Source organism: Alligator mississippiensis, chromosome 1 (genome assembly GCF_030867095.1).
Source record: "Alligator mississippiensis isolate rAllMis1 chromosome 1, rAllMis1, whole genome shotgun sequence".
Lineage (NCBI taxonomy): Eukaryota > Metazoa > Chordata > Crocodylia > Alligatoridae > Alligator > Alligator mississippiensis.
In genome coordinates this window covers 201,694,427-201,714,770 of record NC_081824.1, presented here as the reverse complement: position 1 = coordinate 201,714,770, position 20,344 = coordinate 201,694,427, and the positions used below count along the sequence as shown (strand labels likewise).

The 20,344-nt window shown below is 43.0% G+C and overlaps 1 protein-coding gene across 2 annotated transcripts in view; it reads left to right on the top strand.

Moving 5' to 3' along the window:
- FSHR (follicle stimulating hormone receptor) overlaps window positions 1-20,344 on the top strand; it is a 202,018-nt gene that overhangs the window by 133,352 nt on the left and 48,322 nt on the right. For both annotated transcript variants that reach the window (XM_059719076.1, XM_006258373.4), the window contains exons 5-8: window positions 2,718-2,789; window positions 8,768-8,845; window positions 13,093-13,161; window positions 13,271-13,345. In XM_059719076.1, coding sequence (XP_059575059.1) covers window positions 2,718-2,789; window positions 8,768-8,845; window positions 13,093-13,161; window positions 13,271-13,345 — 294 coding nt within the window. The remainder of the gene's footprint in view (window positions 1-2,717; window positions 2,790-8,767; window positions 8,846-13,092; window positions 13,162-13,270; window positions 13,346-20,344) is intronic.

The window sequence follows — 20,344 nt, the reverse complement described above, 5'->3', positions numbered from 1 at the left end:
CTGTCTTCTGCCTGACTTCAGACTACCCTGGGTAATTACTAGGGTTGTGTGAAATTTTGCCGCCAGTTTCAATTCATTTCAAGATCGAAATAGCAAAATCGAAACAAAACAGATATTGTCAAAACAGTCTCAAAACAGAATGAGGCAAGTCAAAATGTTTCAAAATTTTTTAAACATTTCGACTTTTGAAGCTGAAGCTGGGCTTGCCTTCAGTGCCTTCAATTGTGTTCAGTGCCTGCAGGGAAAGAGAAATTAAAGTAAGGAGAGGGAGGGGGAAGAGGGGGGAAAGGAGGGTGGGGGGAAAGAGTGCTTGCTTACATTTGTCCATAAAACCTGGACAAATTCCCCACGGTAAAACTGATATCTCATATAACAATCACTGAATGGGGCAGATGCCTTACATGAGGGATATTAGTCAAACCTTGATAATTACTGCCTTGAGGAGTATTATTCAAACCTTGAGAATCACCAGGGTGGAAGCCTGGTAGCAAGCAAAACCAAAAAGCAGAGTAAAAACGTATCTGTAGCAGAAACCTAGTAAAACTGCAGTAATTCCTACAACTATTATTCAATGATAGTATGTACAGAGTACAAACCCATCACTTTGTAGGTACTACAGTGTAAATAGTAATATTTTCAAGCTTATAAATGTAGGTATATAATGCAAGAAGTGAAGCTACTGTTAACAGTAGCTTATAGTTTTAGATTCTATAACACTGTATAGAATCTAAAATTAGGACCACTCTGCACTTTTCAGAATCTTTGACAGTCTTATTAGAATACTATTTGTTCATGAAATAATAAACAGAACTATTAAAAACTTAATACGTTATTTGTATCTTATGATTCTTTATTTAGAATCAGAGGTGTAACTAGCTATTTTAGAGCGCTGGGTAAAGCATGAGTGGGGGCGTATTTTGCTGAGTATGGTGAGCAGGGGATGAGGAAGAAGAGTTTTACTTGCCATGGCACAAGCACCCATGTCATGAGTTTTGCCTGTCAGCAGCTAGGGGTGCAGGGCCTCAGAACCCCCCTGCACCCATCTCCTTAACAGGTGGGAGGCTTTGTGGCCACAGCAGGGCCTAGCAGGCCTGCAGTTTTCACCCCCTCCGCCCCAAGACAGACACAGTCCCACTAGCACACATGTCACAAGTTTTGCGTGTCAGCAGCCAGAAGTGCAGGGTCCCAGAACCCAGACTCCCCCTGCCCCTATCTCCTTGACAGCTGGCAGGCTTCATGGCCTCAGCACATGACCCATGACCCATGTCACAAGTTTTGCTTGTCCGCAGCTTGAGGTACAGCTTCCCACAAACCCCTGCACCTATCTCCTTGAAACTTGGCAGACTTTGTGGCCTTAGCAGGGGCTAGCATGCCTGCAGTTTTGACCCTGCTGTGGCTTAACACATACACAGGACATGAGTGTTGCTTTCAAGATTTTGGGGTGCAGTTTCCCTGAACCCTTTGCACATATATTCTTGAAACTTGGCAGACTTCATGCCTTCAGAAGCAATGAAGTCCCTGCAAGTTTCATCCAAATCAGGCCAGAAATGACAAAGTTATACGCTGTTTGGACCTTCCCCATTATAACTTATGGGCGAAACGGCGAAATGGCGAAACTGTTGCGAAGAAATGGAACAGAACAGTGGTTTCAAATCTAAACAAAATTCGAAACAGAACGCTGTTCTGTCGAAGAGTTAAAACGCAAGTCAAAACAGAATGCTGCCATTTCGCAGAGCCCTAGGAATAACTTCTCATATCATGTTCTGCAATATTCCAATTAGGTCTCCACTACAAGCCCAGATGCAAGCATGGTAGAAGTTTGGATTTAGCTCCAGCTCCAAATGTAAAGTTCAATCCCATCTCTTTGTTACACTGATAACATACATGTAGATCATTAATATTTAAGGCACCGGGAAAAAACATCCTGGGTTTATTTTGGAGGGAAGGTGGGCTGTACTTTTGTTTTTCAATGGAAATGAGGATTCATCATTTACTAAAATAGAAACAAATATTGAGGTACATAACATATTATAATTTTTTTAAATATATTGTTCTATGTCACAGTAATTAGAGAAACAAATACTATCACCGAACTTTCCTTCCACCCAAAGGACAGGTAGTTTAACAATTTTGTGTCTGGTAGTTCATATTGTTATTAAATCAGTGGAAAGTATAAATTTGCAAGTGGGATCCTTTCTCCCCTGGAGCCTGAGCTCCATATCTCTGTATATGACTTTCTTCCTTTCATTTTATTTTCCAAAGTCTAAATCTATCCCTGCCCTAGGTTCTTCAGTTGCTGAGCCAAAGCACTTTGATGAACTGATATTTCAGCAGAATGCATTTGTGAGACTTTACAAACTGAGACTGAAATTCATCACGGTGCTGAGAGCCAACGCCACAATATCCAATGTATGCACTTAGGATATGATTGCAGAAAGCACTCAGCATTGGCCTTACTCATCTCTCATTGAAGTCAATAGGAATATCACAGTTGATACCAGTAGGAGCAAAATTAGGTTAGCACTGAGCACTTGTGAAACTCCCAGACTTGCTGTGTAACTTAAGTGTGGTTTCCATAGTATGCCTACCCTTATAACAGAAGGCTCACTTTACCCTAAGTAGTTGCCAGATTTTTCCAGTATTTCTTTTTCTTTCTCAGTTTTTGTTTCGCTCCTGAACCACATTTAATAACCTCCATTTGTTTTCTCTCCCCTTAGGTTAATATTGAACACTGGTATTAAGTTTTTGCCTGCTGTCCATAAAGTACAATCTTTCCAGAAAGTTTTACTGTAAGTTTTTATTGGCCGCTTTTTAAGCTTCATTTAACTCTATGTGAATATTCTGCTGCTCTAACAAGATCTTGAAGATGTTTTCTCTAGTGCTTTATAATTAGCGTTGCCAGTGTATCATAGATTGTAATCTGGTGGACATTGATAACAATTTGTCTTAAATTATTTCGGTGTTCTCTGCATTGTCTCTATACAAAATTATATATGAGGTACTTTACAGATAATTTTTTCCTTTAATTTTGTTTTTAACTGCATGACTAGATGGCTTAAGGGGTCTGATAATAGTCTTTTCCTTCTAGGTCACCAATTTAAATTCAAATCAGGCTGGTGGACACAGAAATTTGTTGCCATCTGGTGACAGTTGTTTGGTTTGTGTGCAGTGACTTCCTAATGTCAGCTGTCAGTCAAGTTTTGTGTGGACTGATGGCCACCTCACCAAACACTCCCCTCTCTACTCCCCTCTCTCTTCCCTATACACACAATACACTTTTCTTTTGGCAGCAAAATACAGAGCTGGAGTAGAGGGTAGTATGCATTATTCCTATAGAAAATTTCAGTTACAATAGGAAAAAAATATTTAGTTAAAATTTTCAATGGAAAGAATTTGTAGTCAAAAATCAGTTTTTTTATTTAAAAGCAAGTTTGATTAAACATTTTCAACCAGTACTCACAAAAAAAAGAATCCAAGCAATTCTTGGTTCATTCTTAGAGATGATCAAGAGCAGCAGAATAAGGACACTGGGTTTCAGAAAAGCAGATTTTAACAAACCCAAGGAACTGGTGGCAGGAAAATCTCAGGGAAAAAGGAGTCCAGGGGCATGTCTAAACTAAATGTTTACTACACAGTAGATTAAATAGCTGTGCAGTAAATGTCTCAGTGTCTACACACATGTCTCTATTAGGCTGCAGTAAATTAATTTACTCCACAGCAGGTTAGTACTTATAAAAACAAGTACTAGCCTGCTGTAGAGTAAAAAACTTTGCAACAGTGCATGTGTAGATAATGCCCTGGCTGGCTGTGGCACAGAGATGCTTCAGTGAGAGGGCTATCTGCTGGCTGCCTTGTGTCCTAGCCATCCCCTTTGCAGCACACTTGAGCTAGGGGGAGTAGCCCCAGGCTGGCAGGCTGACCCCCAGGATCCTCTGCCAGCCAGGGCTGCTCCAACCTAGCTCAACATGCTGCACTCCTAGGCACAGGTACAAATGTTTATTGCTTTGCATTAATTACATCTAGATGTGCCCCAGGAGACCTGACTGTACTTTAACAAAGCCCACTTAAAAGCACAGGAGTAACCTATCTTGAAGCAATAGAAGGGTGGAAAGTGAAAAAGAAGACCAGCCTGGCTAGACAGCAGTCTCACCAATGAAATGAAACTCAAAAAACAAATCTTACAAAAAGGCGAAACTGGGTCATGGTACTAGGGGAAAGTGTACAAGTATTGCACAGGCAAGCAGGGAGAAAATTAAGAAGTCTGAGGCACAATTTGAGAAGTAGCTGGCTTGGGACATAAAAGACGTTAAAAAGCGATTCTACAAATATGTTGAAGTAAAAGGAAGACTAGGGAAACCATAGGTCCATTAAGGAATGCAAAAGACAGTCTAGTTATGGATGATGCAGAGAAGGCTGAAATAGTTAACAACTTCTTTGCTTTGGTCTTCACAAATAGCCTAGAGTAGTAGAATAACAGACTAGGAATTTCTTAGAAGCTAGATACTTTCAAGTCAGCATGGCCAGATAGGATGCATCCTAAGGTACTGAAGGAACTGACTGAGGTAACTATGGAGCCATTGGCTATCTTCTTTGAGAACTCCCGGTGGTCAGGTGGAGTCCCAGATAACTTGGAAAGATCAAAAAAAGTGTCCATCTTTAAGAAAGGAAAAAAGAAGGATCCAGGGACCTACAGACTGATCAGCCTAACCTCAATACCTGAAAAGATCATGGAGCAGGTCCTCAAGAAATCCATTTCGAAACACCTAAGGGAGAACAAGGTGATCAGGAACAGCCAGCATGGATTCAAGAAGAGCAAGTCATGTCTGACCAATCTGATTTCCTTCTATGTTAAGGTGACAGGCTCTGTGCATGTGAGAAGAGAAGTGGATATGATATATGATATGATATGATATATCTTGACTAGATACATAACTGGTTGGATAATCATACTCATCGAATAGTCCTCAATGGCTCAATGTCTAGTTTGGAGGAAGTATCAAATGGGGTTCCCCAGGGAACTGTCCTGGATCCAGTATTTTTTAACACCTTCAGTAATGATTTGGATGATGGGATTGAGTACATGCTTGGCAAATGTCTAGATGACAATAAGTTGGGTGGAGTTGCAGATATTCCAGACGGTACGGCAAGGATCCAGAATGACCCGAAATGGTCTACAATCAGTCATGTGAGATTCAACAAGAACAAATATGATGCTCCTCATTTGTGACAGAATAATTGCATGCACAAATACAAAATGTCTGGCTAGGCATCAGTACTACAGTTACAATAGACAATAAGCTGAATATAAGCCAATAGTGTGCTCTTGCTGAAAAAAAAAGACAACAGCATAGTGAACTGCATTAACAGGAGTGTCACCTGCAAATCAAGGGAAGTGATTCTTCCACTATATTCAGCACTGGTGGGCCTCATCTGGAGTTGTGTGTCCATTTTTGGGCTCCATTCGCCAAGAAGTCTGTGAACAGTTTGTAAAGAGTCCAGTGCAGAGCAACAAAAATGATTAGGGGCCTTGGAGGCAAGACTGATGAGGAAAGGCTGAAAGAACGAGGGTTATTTAATCAGGAGAAGACAAGACTGAGGGGCTTTTGATAACAGTCTTCAAATACCTGAAGGGCAATGCACTGGGCCTTAAGCTGCAGCAGGGGAAATTTAGGTTGGAGATTGGAATTTTCTAATTATAAGAGTGGTTAAGAATCATTGGATAGGCTATCTAAAGAAATTGTGGAATCTCCATTCTTGGAAGTTTTCAAGAAAAGGTTAGACAGAGGCTGGGATGGTCCTGCCTTGAGTAGGGGGCTGGACTAGATGACATTGTGAGGTCCCTTCTAGCCCTACTTTCCTATGATCCTATCAGGCTAAGTTTGAAGTACAGAGGGTTGGGGAAGCTTCCACTGCTTTTGTTTAGATTTAAATTTTGATGAAACGATTTTAATCTTCAAGACCACTAATCTAACACCTGTCTCTGGCACTTTTACTCAAATATATACACAGTAACATGCCCATATACACAAATTAAAATACAAAACAGGTAGTATGTTTTGTCTAGTATGGAGTTTCTGGAAATGTGCTGTAGTGCTTTGCAAATTTGAACAGCAGATTCAGTACATGTGGAGCCATGAGACCTTTTTCCTACATAACTTTGTTATCATCCTCAGACATAGGTATACTGGATTGCTCTAGCTTAGTGAAGCAACATTATTCTCCTGAGGTGAAATTCCTCCCTTTACAGAAGGCCAGTACAAGGTCTATGCAATAATTAAGTCCCAAAATAGAACTTGGTTCAAAACCTGTCTCCATTAAAATCAGTAGCTAAACTTTGAATGATATTAACTGGGCCAGGATTTCACTCTCTAAGTGGGAACTTATTGGTGTATTAATATATATAAAGGCCTTGTGCTGACCTTTTGCACAGAGATATATTTCACTCTATAATAATGTTTCTATATGTCCATATGCAAAACTTCTGTTGATTTCCATGAGGACTATATTTGAGGCACTTCTTTGTCAGTCAGTTAATGCAGTATTGTAGTCATATTTAGCTTTCACAATATGAGACAATTTGGGACTTGCATTTAATTCCAAGCTTTTCACACAGTTCATTTTATTCACTACTTTCCACCAGAAACAGCATGAAAGCAACCATCCTGTCCATCTAAATTATGAGTAATACTGTTTAACTTCATGGAGTAGTACATATTTTGAGCAAGCAACAGAAATATTTATTAACAACTCTTTGTTATGTATCAATCAAAAAGATACTGTTATGAAACCAGCTGAAATCATTATTAGTTAATTAAGTAGACTCTCAGAGGACCCAGTTCAGAAAAGTAGTCAAGCACATACCAGACTATAAGCATCTGAGGAATCCCATTGATGTTGGGGGGGGTGGGAATTACATGTACTTAATTACCTTGCTGAATCATGACCAAATAAGAGCCCTAAAGTTCTGCATTAGTTGGTAAACCAGTCTTGCAACTCTCTGCTGCAGATTACTTAGATGCTTTTAGTCACCAGGGCCAGATGGGGTGCATCCAAAGGGACCAGCTGAGATAATTTAAGAGCCATTGGCTACCACATTGTGAGAACTCATGGAGTTTGGGTGAGGTCCCAGATGCCTGGAAAGAATCAATATAGCACTCAGCTTTAAGAAGGTGCATCCAAAGAACTACAAACCAGTTAGCCTGACCTCTACAGCTGGAAAGATCATGGAGCAGGTCCTCAAGGAAACCATTGTGAAGTACCTAGGGGAGAACAAGTTGATCAAGAACAGCCAGCATGGATTCACCAACCACAAATCATGCCTAACCAACCTGATTTCCTCTATGATGAAGTGGCAAGCTCTGTGAATGTGAGGAGAATGGTGGATATGATATACCTTGACTTTAGCAAAGGTTTAGCATTGTCTCTCACATTCTCATTAACAAGCTAAGGAAATTTAGACAATATGAAAGTACTGCAAGTTGGATATGTAACTAATTGGATCATCACACTCAGTGAGTAGTCCTCAATGGCTCCATGTCTAGTTGGGAGAAGGTGTCAAGTGGTGTTTCCCAGATGTCTATGGATGATGCCATGTTGGATGGAATTGAAGACACCTTGGAGGGTAGGGCTTTGTCTTTCGACAAAGACAAGTACATAGTCCTGCACATGGAATGGAATAACCACATGTACAAATACATACAAATACAGACTGGGGAGTGACTGCCTTGGTTGCAGTACTCCGGAGAAGAACCTGGGGTTACAGTAGACCATAAACTGAATATGAATCAACAGTGTGCTCCTGTTGCTTTTGTTGCAAAAAAAGCCAACAACATCCTGGGTTGTATTAACAGAAGTGTCACTTGCAAATCAAGGGAAGTGATTCTTCCACTTTATATGGTACTGGTGAGGCCTTACCTGGAGTTCTGTGACTAGTTTTGGGCCCCATACTTCAAGAAAGATGTGGCCAGTTTGGGAAGAGTCTGTTACAAGGCAAACAAAAAAAAAAAAACAAGAGGGGCTTTGGAGGCAAGATTGATGAGGAAAGGCTGAAAGAACTAGGGCTATTTAGTCAGAAAAAGAGAAGACTGAGGGGGCATAATTTCAAAACAGTCTTCAAATACCTGAAGGGCCATTTCAGAGAGGCTAGAGATGGGCTTTTCTCTTGGCTGCAGGGGATGGGACTAGAGGCAATGGCCTCAAGCTTCAGGAGGGCCAATTAGGCTGGAGATTAGGGGGAACTTTATGACTATGAGAGTGGTCAGGCATTGGAACAGGTTACCTAGAGAAGTTGTGGATTCTCCATGCTTGGAAATGTTCAAAAGCAGGTTAGATGGTCATTTGGCTAGGATGGTTTAGCCATGAGCAGGGGCTAGACTAGATGACCTTGTGAGGTTCCGTCCAGCCCTACGTTCCTATGATTCTTACTTAGATGTTCTATTATGGGAGTGTCATTCAAATGGTTAAGACTGTAATATCCTGTCCTTTAAGACATATTTTTTGTTTGATCCTGCTCAGAACAAATGCATGAGAGCAATGTATGGAAATGACTGCTGCAATTTCATTCATCAGCAGTGCTAGCACCCTGCAAGCAAATTGTCTTAAGAATTTAAAATGTTGTCTCTCAGGAAGGCTACATGTAAAAGAGCTCCTGAGAGCTAATGCAGATACACTTTAAAAATTTGGGTTTGCAGCATTGTTTCTCCAGCAAAGGATGAAAGTATCAAAGGCCCAACAAAACCTTTCATTTTTATTGTGCTTTCTTTTTCAGTGATATTCAAGATAATATAAATATTCATAAAATTGAAAGTAATTCCTTCATGGGATTGAGTTCTGAAAGTGTCATTATGTAAGTAGGAAAGTACTTTTTTTCTTATGTCACCTTTGGGATGGGGGCAAGATAACTTTGTTTCCAGTGTTTGGGCCCTATTTTGTGCAATTAATTTGAGGTTGTTGACTTTGACTTTTCTTTCCTGTAATTAAAATAAGCATGGGGCTTTTTATTTCCATGGAGAATTAACTTTTTAAAAAGAAAAATCCTACTGTGAGAGAGACATCTTGTTGTTGCTGTTAAATATTTTTTGCAGCATTTGCAGCTCCACTAGAATACATCTCTAATGAATTGGCAATCCCTGACACAAATACCTTACAAAGTAGGTGGAAGAATATAACAGGTGGATTCATCCAATAGCTGGGAGGAAGCAGTGGTAGGAGGCAACAATGAGAGCTATGAGCTGTGCATGTAGGTTGGAACTGCCCCCAAGAAGTTATCCTTGGATACATACATGCAGGTCAAACAGCATCACAGAGGGATGAGCCTCTCTTCAGTGCTGACTGTAAACTTAGCCCAACAGAGAACCTAATGGAAGCTATATCCCATTTTATTTATAATGCTATCTCGCTCATCACTGCTTCCCTGACACAGCCGGTTTCCAGTTATCTTTTCCATTTTTTTCAGCTTCCTTTTTCATTGTTTTCCTGTCACCAGCCTCTTTTCCAATCTCTCCGAAGTGGGAATTAAACCCAGGATCTAGTTGCAAGCCCCATTAATTTTAAGCAGATTTCCAAATGGGCATAGTTCCTAAAAAATACATGCTTCTTTTCTCCTTTCATTACTTTAACATTCAGTAATTTTTCTTCCTGTTCCTCTCCATTCCTGTTCCGTATTTGGAAATCACAGCATAAAGCATATTTAGTAATTACTGATACCAAGGTTAAACGCATCCCATCTACAACAAATGTTCCATGCGATGCAAATTGCACTCTGAGGGATGGCATGACTCATACATACTTACAGTCAGATGCATCATTCAAAAATGTTCATTAATCAGGCAAAATGCAGGGAAATACTGTGAAAATGTGGTTTACTTGTGCATAATGTTAATGCATTGTTATAGGCCCGTTTGCCAAATAGTTTCATGCTGTGGAGTTAAATGACTTTTCATTTGACTTGAACAATCATGTTTTTTAATGAACTACCTTTCTCTGATCCCTTTCTTAGGCATATTGCATTATCTCACTCACTGAACTGGGTCTTTATTTCACCTAGGCTAGTGGCTGGATTGGAAAGTTTATCATTATGATGTGGTTTGCCTCAAAGACAGGAACCAGGGGCCATGCTATATGGGACATATACTACTGCCATTGATTTCAGTGGGGACAGGATCAAACCCTGACTATTTGAAGATACTTTAATAGCAAGAGTAACCTGCAATTATCCCTTCATTTTTCCCCATCATTTACACAACCTTTCATCATGAAAGTCTGACAAAGATATATAGAACTTCCTCGAGAGTAAAATAAAGTCAGGGATTTCCCCACGGCCACACAAATTAAATATCCAGGTGCAAACAAGAACCTCATGATTTAACCTAAAGTTAAACCTTCTTTTGTTAATGGAATAAAAAAATATAAGTATTTTTTCTCAGGGGATTGCAAGGCCCAGTCGTGATGGTCTGACAGTAGTAGATATCACTATATGATCCCTACAGAGCAATCTGGTATCAGCATCTTATAGGGAGATATAGTTAGCTGTTGTCTGAAGTCAAGTAGAAGGTAGAATTGTACCTTATCGACTAACCAAAGTAGATGTATATAAAGTAAACGTGTATATATGTATATGTATGTATGCAGGTACACACACACACACATTTACACACACTTGGTTAGGCTAAAAGGTGCAAATCTACCCTGCTTTCTATCAGCATCTTGTTCTGTTAGCATCACATTCAGTGATAGAATGCAGTGACTGAATACTATGACTGGAAAAAGAAGTGCAGAAACAAATGAACATGAATGATGAAACATAGTAAATACTTCAGGTGGTATAAATAAAGGCATGTCTTTCCTCTTTGTGTCTGTTCACTCATTTATAATAGTGCCTGTGAGTGGAGGGAATGGTGACTGTTTTCCTGATCTGATCTGACACACATTACCAACATTGAGCCATGCACATGTGCTTTTCATGGTCAAAATGGTAATCTTTCCAGCCATGCCCATAATTGATTTTCATGTTGACCTTAGCATGCCATTTTAGACCTTAGAGAAATGGGTCACTTACATGCTCAGCTTTCACTATGAATTATAAGTAAAATGTATAGGTCTCCTGACAGTTTAATTACATAATTCATTTTTATGCTGTCAATCAGGCCTGTCATACTGTACTGGAGTAGGTGAGACTTTTAGAGTAACAATAAAAGGAGATGAAGAACTACATAGCATAAATAATAACCATAACTGACCAAAATTTAAATTTTTTGGACCATGGAGGGAGGAGGGAAGGGTATTATATACTAATTAGCTAATGCACCACAGTAAAAATTCAGCAGGAAACACCACAAGCTTAAACTCACAGAATTGATACCTGCTGCTTTACTTAAAAGGGAGAGCTTGGGACCATAGGGAGACAAGGAGCAAACAGGGGACTAATCTGTGAAGGCAGAAGGTGCCTAAGGATTTCGGCAGCTAACCTGGCACGTTCCCCACCATTTCTACCCCATACCCTCTCTGGCCCATTTTGTAGCCACTCTGCCAGAGACCTTATCTCTCAGAGGAGAGGAGGCACAGACAGGCTGAACTTTGCAATACTACTATATTTACTTGAATCCAAGATAACTTCAAATTTAAGATGACCTGAAATAATTAGTTTTTATACATGGGAAACGACACATATATTATAATTTTCCATGTATAGAATCTAATTAGTAGAAGGTTTTCTTAATTTTGCCCCCTCCTACCCCCCTCACTGCTGTGGCAGGGAAAGCAATGGCAGGGGTTGGGGGGGGCAAACCCCTGCCCCTTGCTTTCCTGTTTCTTGCTCCCCTGCCCCTTGTCTACCTCCCCCAGCTGCCACCTACACCTCTGTGCCTGTACCTGCCTCTTACCCCATCTGCCTGTGCCTGCCCCCCCATTCCCTGACTCCCCCACCCTGCTTCCCCCCCTGAAGTCTGCCTCCTCATCCCTTGCACCCTATGTCTGTTCCTGTACCCTCCCATTCCCTGCCCACCCCCTGCCCTCAACTTCTGCTGCAGCTCTGCTCCTCTGGGGCAGTCTGCAGCAGCAGAGCCCCAGCCTGGCCCCTGCTTCCAACAACCCCAGCTCCCTCCTGCAGTTGGGGAGTGGGGGGACAGTGGGTGGAGGCAGTCACAGGTACAGGGGAAGGTGTGGGGGACAGGTTGTATGTTTCCCCCTGAGTTTCCCCTCTCACTCCTGCCTGACTACTTGCCCCCTCCCCCACCAAACAAACTATTCCAGCCCAGGGCAGGTGGTGGTTTAGCTTCAACTTCAGCCCAGGGCCCAAAGCCAAAGCCAGAGTTAAACCATCACCTGCCCCAGACTGGTACTCAAATGCAAAGTCCCCTTTTCCATTCCCTAGGTGTTTCTCCATCTCAAAAGTTGTTCACTTCCACCTTTCAGCATTGAATCAGTAGGGACTTTCACAATGTCTGGAAGCAATTGAGACTATTCAAGGAACTCTTTTACCACTTGGTGTCACTGGTGACACGTAAATAGTATATACAGGTGCACGCGCACGCCCTGAGCATGGTGGTGCACCCACTATGAAAAGGCGCCACTTTGGCACATGTGGGCAGTTGCCACTCGCCACCCCCTTCCAGCGGTGGGCATTCCTATTCTATTTTTCTCTTGTGATAATTAGCACATGCTCTCACTCTGGTGTGAATCTGGAGTGGCCCCATTCACTTTGCTGCAGTTAGCCATGTTTTACCAGCAGACCCTGGTCCATCATGTTTAAGACAAGTTCTTTGATTTTGGAGTCAGATAAGAGTATAACTGCAGTGCTTACGTCCACACTCACCAAACCCCATTCCCTAGTGGTTGATGTCTTACAATAGTTTTCTGGGATACCCAAAGATAACCATGTATGTATCTGACAAAATAGGCTGTCTCCTATGCAAGTTTATGCCTTCCTGAACACATGCAAGTTGGTCTCTAAGGCACCACTCTGCCCTGCCTTTATTTATATATATTACTCATTTGAAAACATCCAGTCTTTTTGCTGTTGAGTCAGAATTTAGGATGCAAATGCAAGAGTGTATGGGCTTGCTTAATCATTTTTTTTAATTGTTTCTGTTGCAGATGGTTAAATAAAAATGGAATTCGGGAAATCCAGAACCATGCATTCAATGGAACCTACTTGGATGAACTGTAACTTCTTATTGTTGGCATTCTATAAAACAATTATTAGGTGGTATTAACGGTTGCAGGGTTATTGAGCTCAGATTGTCTTTATCAACACTGTTGTTATGTTTTACAGAAATCTTAGTGATAATCAAAATCTGGAGAAATTACCAAACGAGGTTTTTCAAGGAGCCATTGGGCCAGTTGTTTTGTAAGTAAGAATTATATGCTGTTTTTCTCATTAGTAATTCTCTATTCAAAGTGGGCTAAGTATGCAAAATTCAAATGTGGATACAAACCTACAAGCTCATCAGGGGAGATCAACAGCAAATAGGCAGAGCCCTTTTCTCCCCAGCAACACCTGGGGTGACAAGGAACAATGGTAATAAGCTGATGGAGAATAGGTTTAGGTTAGATGTCAGAAGGCAATATTTTACAGTTAGGGTGGCCAAAATCTGGAACCAACTTCCCAGGGAAGTGGTCCTCACTCCTACGTTGGGCAAATTCAAGAGGAGGTTGGATGATCACCTGTCTGGGATCTTGTGAACCCAGCATTCATTCCTGCCTGTGGCAGGGGGTCAGGCTAGATGATCTGTTCAGGTCCCTCCTGACCCTAGCTACTGTGAAACTATGAAACCTGAATTTCAAACACTCAGAAATGCAGAAGTGGTCAAGTCCAAAGGTTTTAAAGAATGTGGGACTGATGTAAAATATGGGACTGATTTTATACTTTTATACAGAGCTTGTGAGTGTTAGAGCCACTGTTTTATAGCCTCTGTCATATAGTAACTCAAACACACTCTCTGCAAAAGAAGATACTGTTCATTTTTCTGTGCTGCTTTGATACAATCCAAACCTAAGTGGGCAGATCCTCAAGCACTGCTGGTTCTCAAACAGCTACTGAAATCAGTAGAGTTAGGACAGTGTATATTGTATCAACGAGGACCTGCTGCATCTGATGAAATCATAACTTACATTCTGTGCAGTTTCACTGGGCTGTTGTCCTCATACTTTAATCATGGAGGCTGTCATAGATCTCTATCACCATTTGCCAAGGCCCAGGATTAGCATTTGTCTGAGGCTACCTGGAGGTGTGAATGGTCACTTATGCTTCTACTTACAATCTCATGTAACCAGGAACAGAAAGGGGCATGATTATTTTTTCCATGAACTTTTCTCTCTACCCCTGGGTTTCAAATTCAGCATGCATTAATATGGCAAGAGATGAGCCTGACTCACTCAAGTAAATATAAGGGGAACTGCAACTATGGAAAGCTCTCACTTGAGAGCTGTAATAGGGAGCGCTCTTTTTGCCTTGCATTAGCTGCCCTTCCCAGAACTGAGGACTGTTGTGGCTAGGAAGCCTAAAAAAGAGATTTCTTTAAAAACCCAACTAACTCTGGGTTCTTCTGTCATCCTCATATCTCCACTCTCCAGGCTCTTCCTCCTTGCTATGATACTCAGTACAGATGTAATGTAAAGCACCATGTCATAAGTCCCCTCACAATTTTTTCTTCTATTTTCAACACTAGTTACTCTTCTGTGTACCCCATCTGTGCTGTTCATTGTTGAAAGAGCCTATTACTGAAGCATCTTTTCATCAGCAACATAACTGATGTTTCTATGGGGAAAATCATTTCTTATAAAGTATTGTTTTCCTAGGCCTGAGCCTTGGATAAGTTAATGCATTGCCTTTGCAAGCTGTAGCTGATACAATCATATTCTGATAGTTTATCAAATTGATTTGGCTATAGTTCAGATTCATTTGATAGTTCAAACTCTAACAGTGAATTATTTGTATCAGAATTTTTCTGTTCCATTGCTAGTGTATCTACCATTCTATAGATGGCAAATTGCCTTTTTATCCTGAGATCATAAAAAGAAGTCTTCTACTCATCTGTCATCATAGTGTACACAAGAAATGTGCTTTCATTTAGGGAAATGATTGACCTACAATAACAACTTTGCTGGGAAAAACAGAGTTGGACAAATCACATTTGTGATGCAGACTTCTGTATTTTATTAGACATAATGGCAAAGTGGTTCAACCCTTTTTAAAGCTGAACCAATATCAGGTTGTCAATTAACATATTTGTATTTTGTATTTCAGGATATTGAAAAAATACAAGGTTCATAGGTATATAGATTTTACCCTCAGAAGGAACCATTTTAGAACTACTCTGCGTTCCAATATAGGCTCTGAAATTTCACCCTATAATTTCTGCACCAAGCCTGAATTTTCAGGCTGAATTAGAGCACATCTTTCAGAAGGACGTTCAATCTTGATTTAAAGACTTCAAGTGATAGAGTGCCGACCACATCCCTAGGCAACTCATTCTAATGATTAATTACCCACCCTGTAAAAATGTGCATTATATTTCCAGTCTGAGTTTTCCTAGCTTCCTATTTCAGCTCTTTCGTTGTATAATCAATTAAACATCTTTTGTCTGTAGTGGCTAACACTAGCTTTTATTAGATGGAATTCTCACTAGAGCCTCTCAGAAACCTGCCTTGCAACCCCAGCCTTAAGGAGACATTTAGCCACGGAAGGTTGTTAGCATCTATTTCAATATCCTCTTCTCATTGAAACATGGGTCAACCAATCACTGTCCTCCTATTCTATTCCTCTCCACCCCTTCTTCTAATTCTTTAAAACTTAACTAAGATTATTGTCTGACAACACTATTTCTTTTCATTAGATTTTGTTGTGCCTAATAAGTCTCCAAGTGACTTGAGGGGGCAGAGGTATAAGGCAGCCCAGACAGATTATTCCTCATTGGCTTCTGACAAACCAACTAAGTCTGTGAAGTGGTCCTCTCGTAATTTCTAGGTAAAGGAGAGTGTTGAGCCGTCACCGTGTAAGGGCAAACACTCCGATGTCCTGCTGACATTCACTGGCCCCTATGGCGGCTGTGCCCCTATGGCTGAGCTGGAGGGGAGTTGACACCCCTTCTTTTCCCTCCTGCCACGACTTTGATGATATAAACAATCTTGAAAAAGGGAGGTGGTGACTGCCTGTCTCCTGCCCAACTCAATCAAAGGGGCCTACACCCCCGCACCCCAAAAGGGCCTGACTCCAGGAGTATAGAAAGGAACAGCTCGGAGTCAACTTTCTGATTCTTTCTTCTCCTTTATTTTTTTTTTTTATATATATATTTTAAAGGAAAAAAGAGTCCTTGACCTTTGGCCTTCTCAGCCTCAGGGGTCTTCCTAGTCAGGTGCTAACTCACCTGGGGTTGTTGCCCCAGATTCTTCTCTGATCAACCCTCCCCACCTGGATCTCTTCCCCGGGACCTTCAAACCATACAGCAGGGGCTTAGTTCTCCCATGGCAGGGGATTCCCTCGGACGTCATCAGCCAGGCAGATGCCGTCTTTGCAGCTTGGGGTCTTGCCTTCCCCTTCAATTATGAAGGTAGCTGGAGTTGAGTCCCTGCTCCTCTTCCCTGGGGCAGGCACCTGTCTTTCGCCCGGAATCCCCGACCGGAGGTGGAAAAAAGAGAAAAAAACCCCATGAAGAACCAAAAGGAATGCCATAGCAGGTAGATTCAGGTGGATCCGCCGCCTCTGCCATTCCCAGGGCTATCCCCGGATTCCCCTCCGGTGCCCTGCTTCTTCCACCCTCCGCTTCACTCCTGCGGTGAGGGTGTCACTGCTTCTTCTGCCTCCACCCAGCAGCTTGCCCCTGCCTCTCCTTCTGTGGCTCCTCACCCTGGCTCCTGTGACCCTCCTCTGGGTCTGCCCCCAGCCTCCAGATATAGTCCGCACCACCGATTAGCCCTGATCCACTTCACCTGGCATGAAGGTAAAGCTGTGCTGGTGCAGATTGGGAATTCCCACCACAGGGTCGACGTGATTGTGTGGGGTGGTTCACGTTCCTGGCCGGGGATACACCCCTGGTGAGTGCCCTCTGGGCTCTCACATACCTCCCCCCTTAACTCGCTGTTAGGTGTACTTATACCCTGGGGTTTCAGTATGACTGGATCCACATCCGTTGCCCCAGAATCCATTCTATCTTCCTTCTCATGGCATCTTGAAAGGAAATCAGCCAGAATGTTAGTTTTTCCGGGCTCGTTCATGATCTTAAAACTAAAAGGCTATAAGGCTAGAGCCCACCAGGTAATGTGGGCATTGTCAGTTTGCTTGATTTTCAGCCACCTCAGGGGTGCGTGATCGGTGATGAGGGTGAACTCCCGCCACAGTAGGTAGTACCAGAAGTACTGAATGCCCTGTTTTATGGCAAGGCACTCACGTTCAATGGTGGTGTACCTTCTTTCTTAGGGATTTAATTTCTGGCTAGCATAGGCTATGGCACGGGAGGCTCCTTTGATCTCCTGGGACAGCACGGCACCCAATGCCCTCTCCGAAGCATCTGTCTATAATGTCAAAGTTTGGGGTATCTAGCACCGCCTCATGGCAGAGAGCCTTTTTGGTATGTTTGAAGGCGAGTGTGCTCTCAGTGTTCCAAATGAGTGACCCCCCCTTTTTCCTTGTAACAGGTCAGTAAGGGGGGTGGTAGTGTCTTCAAACTTGGGTATGAAGCACCTGTCAGATCAAGTATCCTGCTAACCCCAGGAAGGCCCTCAGCTGCTTACAGTTTTGTGGAGGCTTGAACTGGTGTAGAGCCTTTACTTTGTTGGCCAACGGCTAGACTTGACCTCACCCCAGTAAAAATCCTAAGTATTTGGTCTCCGCTTTGCCCAGGACAGATTTCTTCAGGTTGGCCGTCAGGCCTATTTGGCATAGTTCCTGCAGTACTGCCCTCACCACCCTGAGGTGCTGTTCCCACCCTTGGGTATAGATGACAATATCATCTATATATATGGCCGCATATTGTTGGTGCGGGGCCACTACCCAATCAACCAACCGTTGGAAAGTGGCAACTGCCCCATACAGCCCAAAGGGCATTCTTCTGAACTCATACAAACCCCATGGGGTACCATATGCTGTTTTTTCCCTGTCTTTTTCTTGCAATGGGACCTGCCAATACCCCTTTGCTAAATCAAGGGTGGAAATGAACCAGGCTTGGCCCACCTTCTCGAGAAGCTAACTGATCTGTGGCATCGGGAAAGCGTCAAACCTGGAAATGGCATTCACCTTCCTGAAGTCAATACACAATTGTAAAGACCCATTGGGCTTGGTAACCACTGCAGTGGGGCTTCTCCAGGGGCTCCGTGATTCCTGGATTGTTCTCTATTTCAACATTCTGGCTAACTCGGTGCGGATGGCCTCATGCTTACAGTGGGGAATCCTCCTCCATTTCTCCCTGATGACTTGTCCTAGGGGAATAACTATGCAATGGGTTATTCCCTGGACACACACAGGGTTCTCACTAAAAACATCCCGGAACACTTTCACGAGGGCCTCAGCCTGGCCCCGTTGTGCTGGATTGAGTTGGGATCTCATAGGGACAACTAGGACCTCGGTCTCCATCCTAGGGTTGAGCTCTAGGCCAAACTCGTCCTCCAGAGAGGAAGGGGCAATCAATAGACCTTCCTGCTCCCTCCATTCTTTCAGTAGGTTAACATGGTAGATCTGTTTCTCCGTACGAGATCCTGGCTTAAGGACCTCATAATCTACAGGATCCATTTGCTGGGTTATCACAAAGGGTCCCTGCCAACATTTCATAAGTTTATTTTCGGTGTCGGGAAGCAACAACAAAATCTTTTGGCCTACCCACAAGCCCCTTTCTTGGGTCTTCTTATCATATGCGGCCTTTTGGGACTGCTGGACGGTCCTCAGGTAATCGTGGGTCAGTTCTCCTGCCCTTCGTAGACATTGCTGCAAGTTCTCCACATATTTGAAGGAGTTTAATCCACCCTCCTGCCTAGCCTCCCATCCTACTTTGACTAAATCTAACAAGCTTCTAGACCGGTGTCCATATACTAGGTCAAACGGGGCACATCCTAACGATGACTAGGGTGCCTCTCGTGCCACAAATAACAATAGGGGAATCATCAGGTCCCACTGGCAGGGTTCTACCTGCATGCACCTCCTCAACATATTCTTCAGGGTTTGATTAAATCTTTCCACCACCGCATTAGTCTGCAGGTGGCAGACCGTGGTGTGAAGGTGTTTAATCTGCAGCATTCTGTAAAGGCCGTGCATGACATTTCATTGTCAATCCACTTCATCAACTCCTCCACCACCCGGGGCCCCATGACTGACTGCATTGGGACTGCTTTGGGGAACCTAGTTGCATAGTCCATGATAACCAGCAGGAATTGGTGGCCAGCTGAACTCTTCGAGAGGGGCCCCGTGATATCCAGTGCAATACGCGAAAAGGGAACCTCGATTATTGGCATGGGCTGTAACAGTGCCCACGCGGGCCAGTTCCCACTCACCATTTGGCATGCTGGGCAAGCACAGCAAAATTTTTTGACCTAGTTGTACATCCCAGCCCAGAAGCACCACCTTGTTAATCTGGCTTCAGTCTTCTGGTGCCCCATGTAACCCCCCACAGCGGATTCCCGTGGGCTAGATTCAAGACAGGAAACCTAAACTGGGTGGGAATCAATAGTTGCACCACCTCTGCCCCCCCCAAAGGGCTTGACTTTACCTGATATAATAAACCATTCCTAACCTCAAATTGGGGCGTGCGAGCGTAGCAAGCCGGATCCACCACCTCGTCCTCCACCTTCACCAGTTCCATTTCCCATATTGCCCAGAACTCCCCCTCTTCTTGGGCCTTTTGGAAAGCTTGACTGCTTGTCAGCTGTTCGAGGTCGAGGTCCCTGGTCTCCAGCCAGGCCGACCTCTCCCATGCCTCCACTCTTTGCAACTCTGAGCACTTCATAGGTCTCACGCCAGTCCCAGCCCAGGATCATGGGGCATTTCTCATGTAGTCCCGAACACTGTGACTCGGTAAATCCACCAGGGATAAAAGGTGCTATGCCCATGCATACAGGTTACCTTTACTGGGGTAGCTTTCTGTATATACATGGAGGGGGCTAGTTTACTTTGAATGAACATGTGGCAGCAACCAGTATCAATGATCACCTCCAACCTTTTACCTCCAACCCAAGTGTTGATCATAGGATGAGATCCGGGGCCGTCCAGTGAGCTCTTTCCAACACTACAGTCCATGATATTGACTCCGGAGGAGCCATCTTGGCCTGGAGACTCATTCAGCTCTGGAAAGGGTGAGTGAGTTGCCCGCATGGGGCCCCACAATGGGGAGACACAGTCCCGGGCCATGTGTCCTGATCTTCC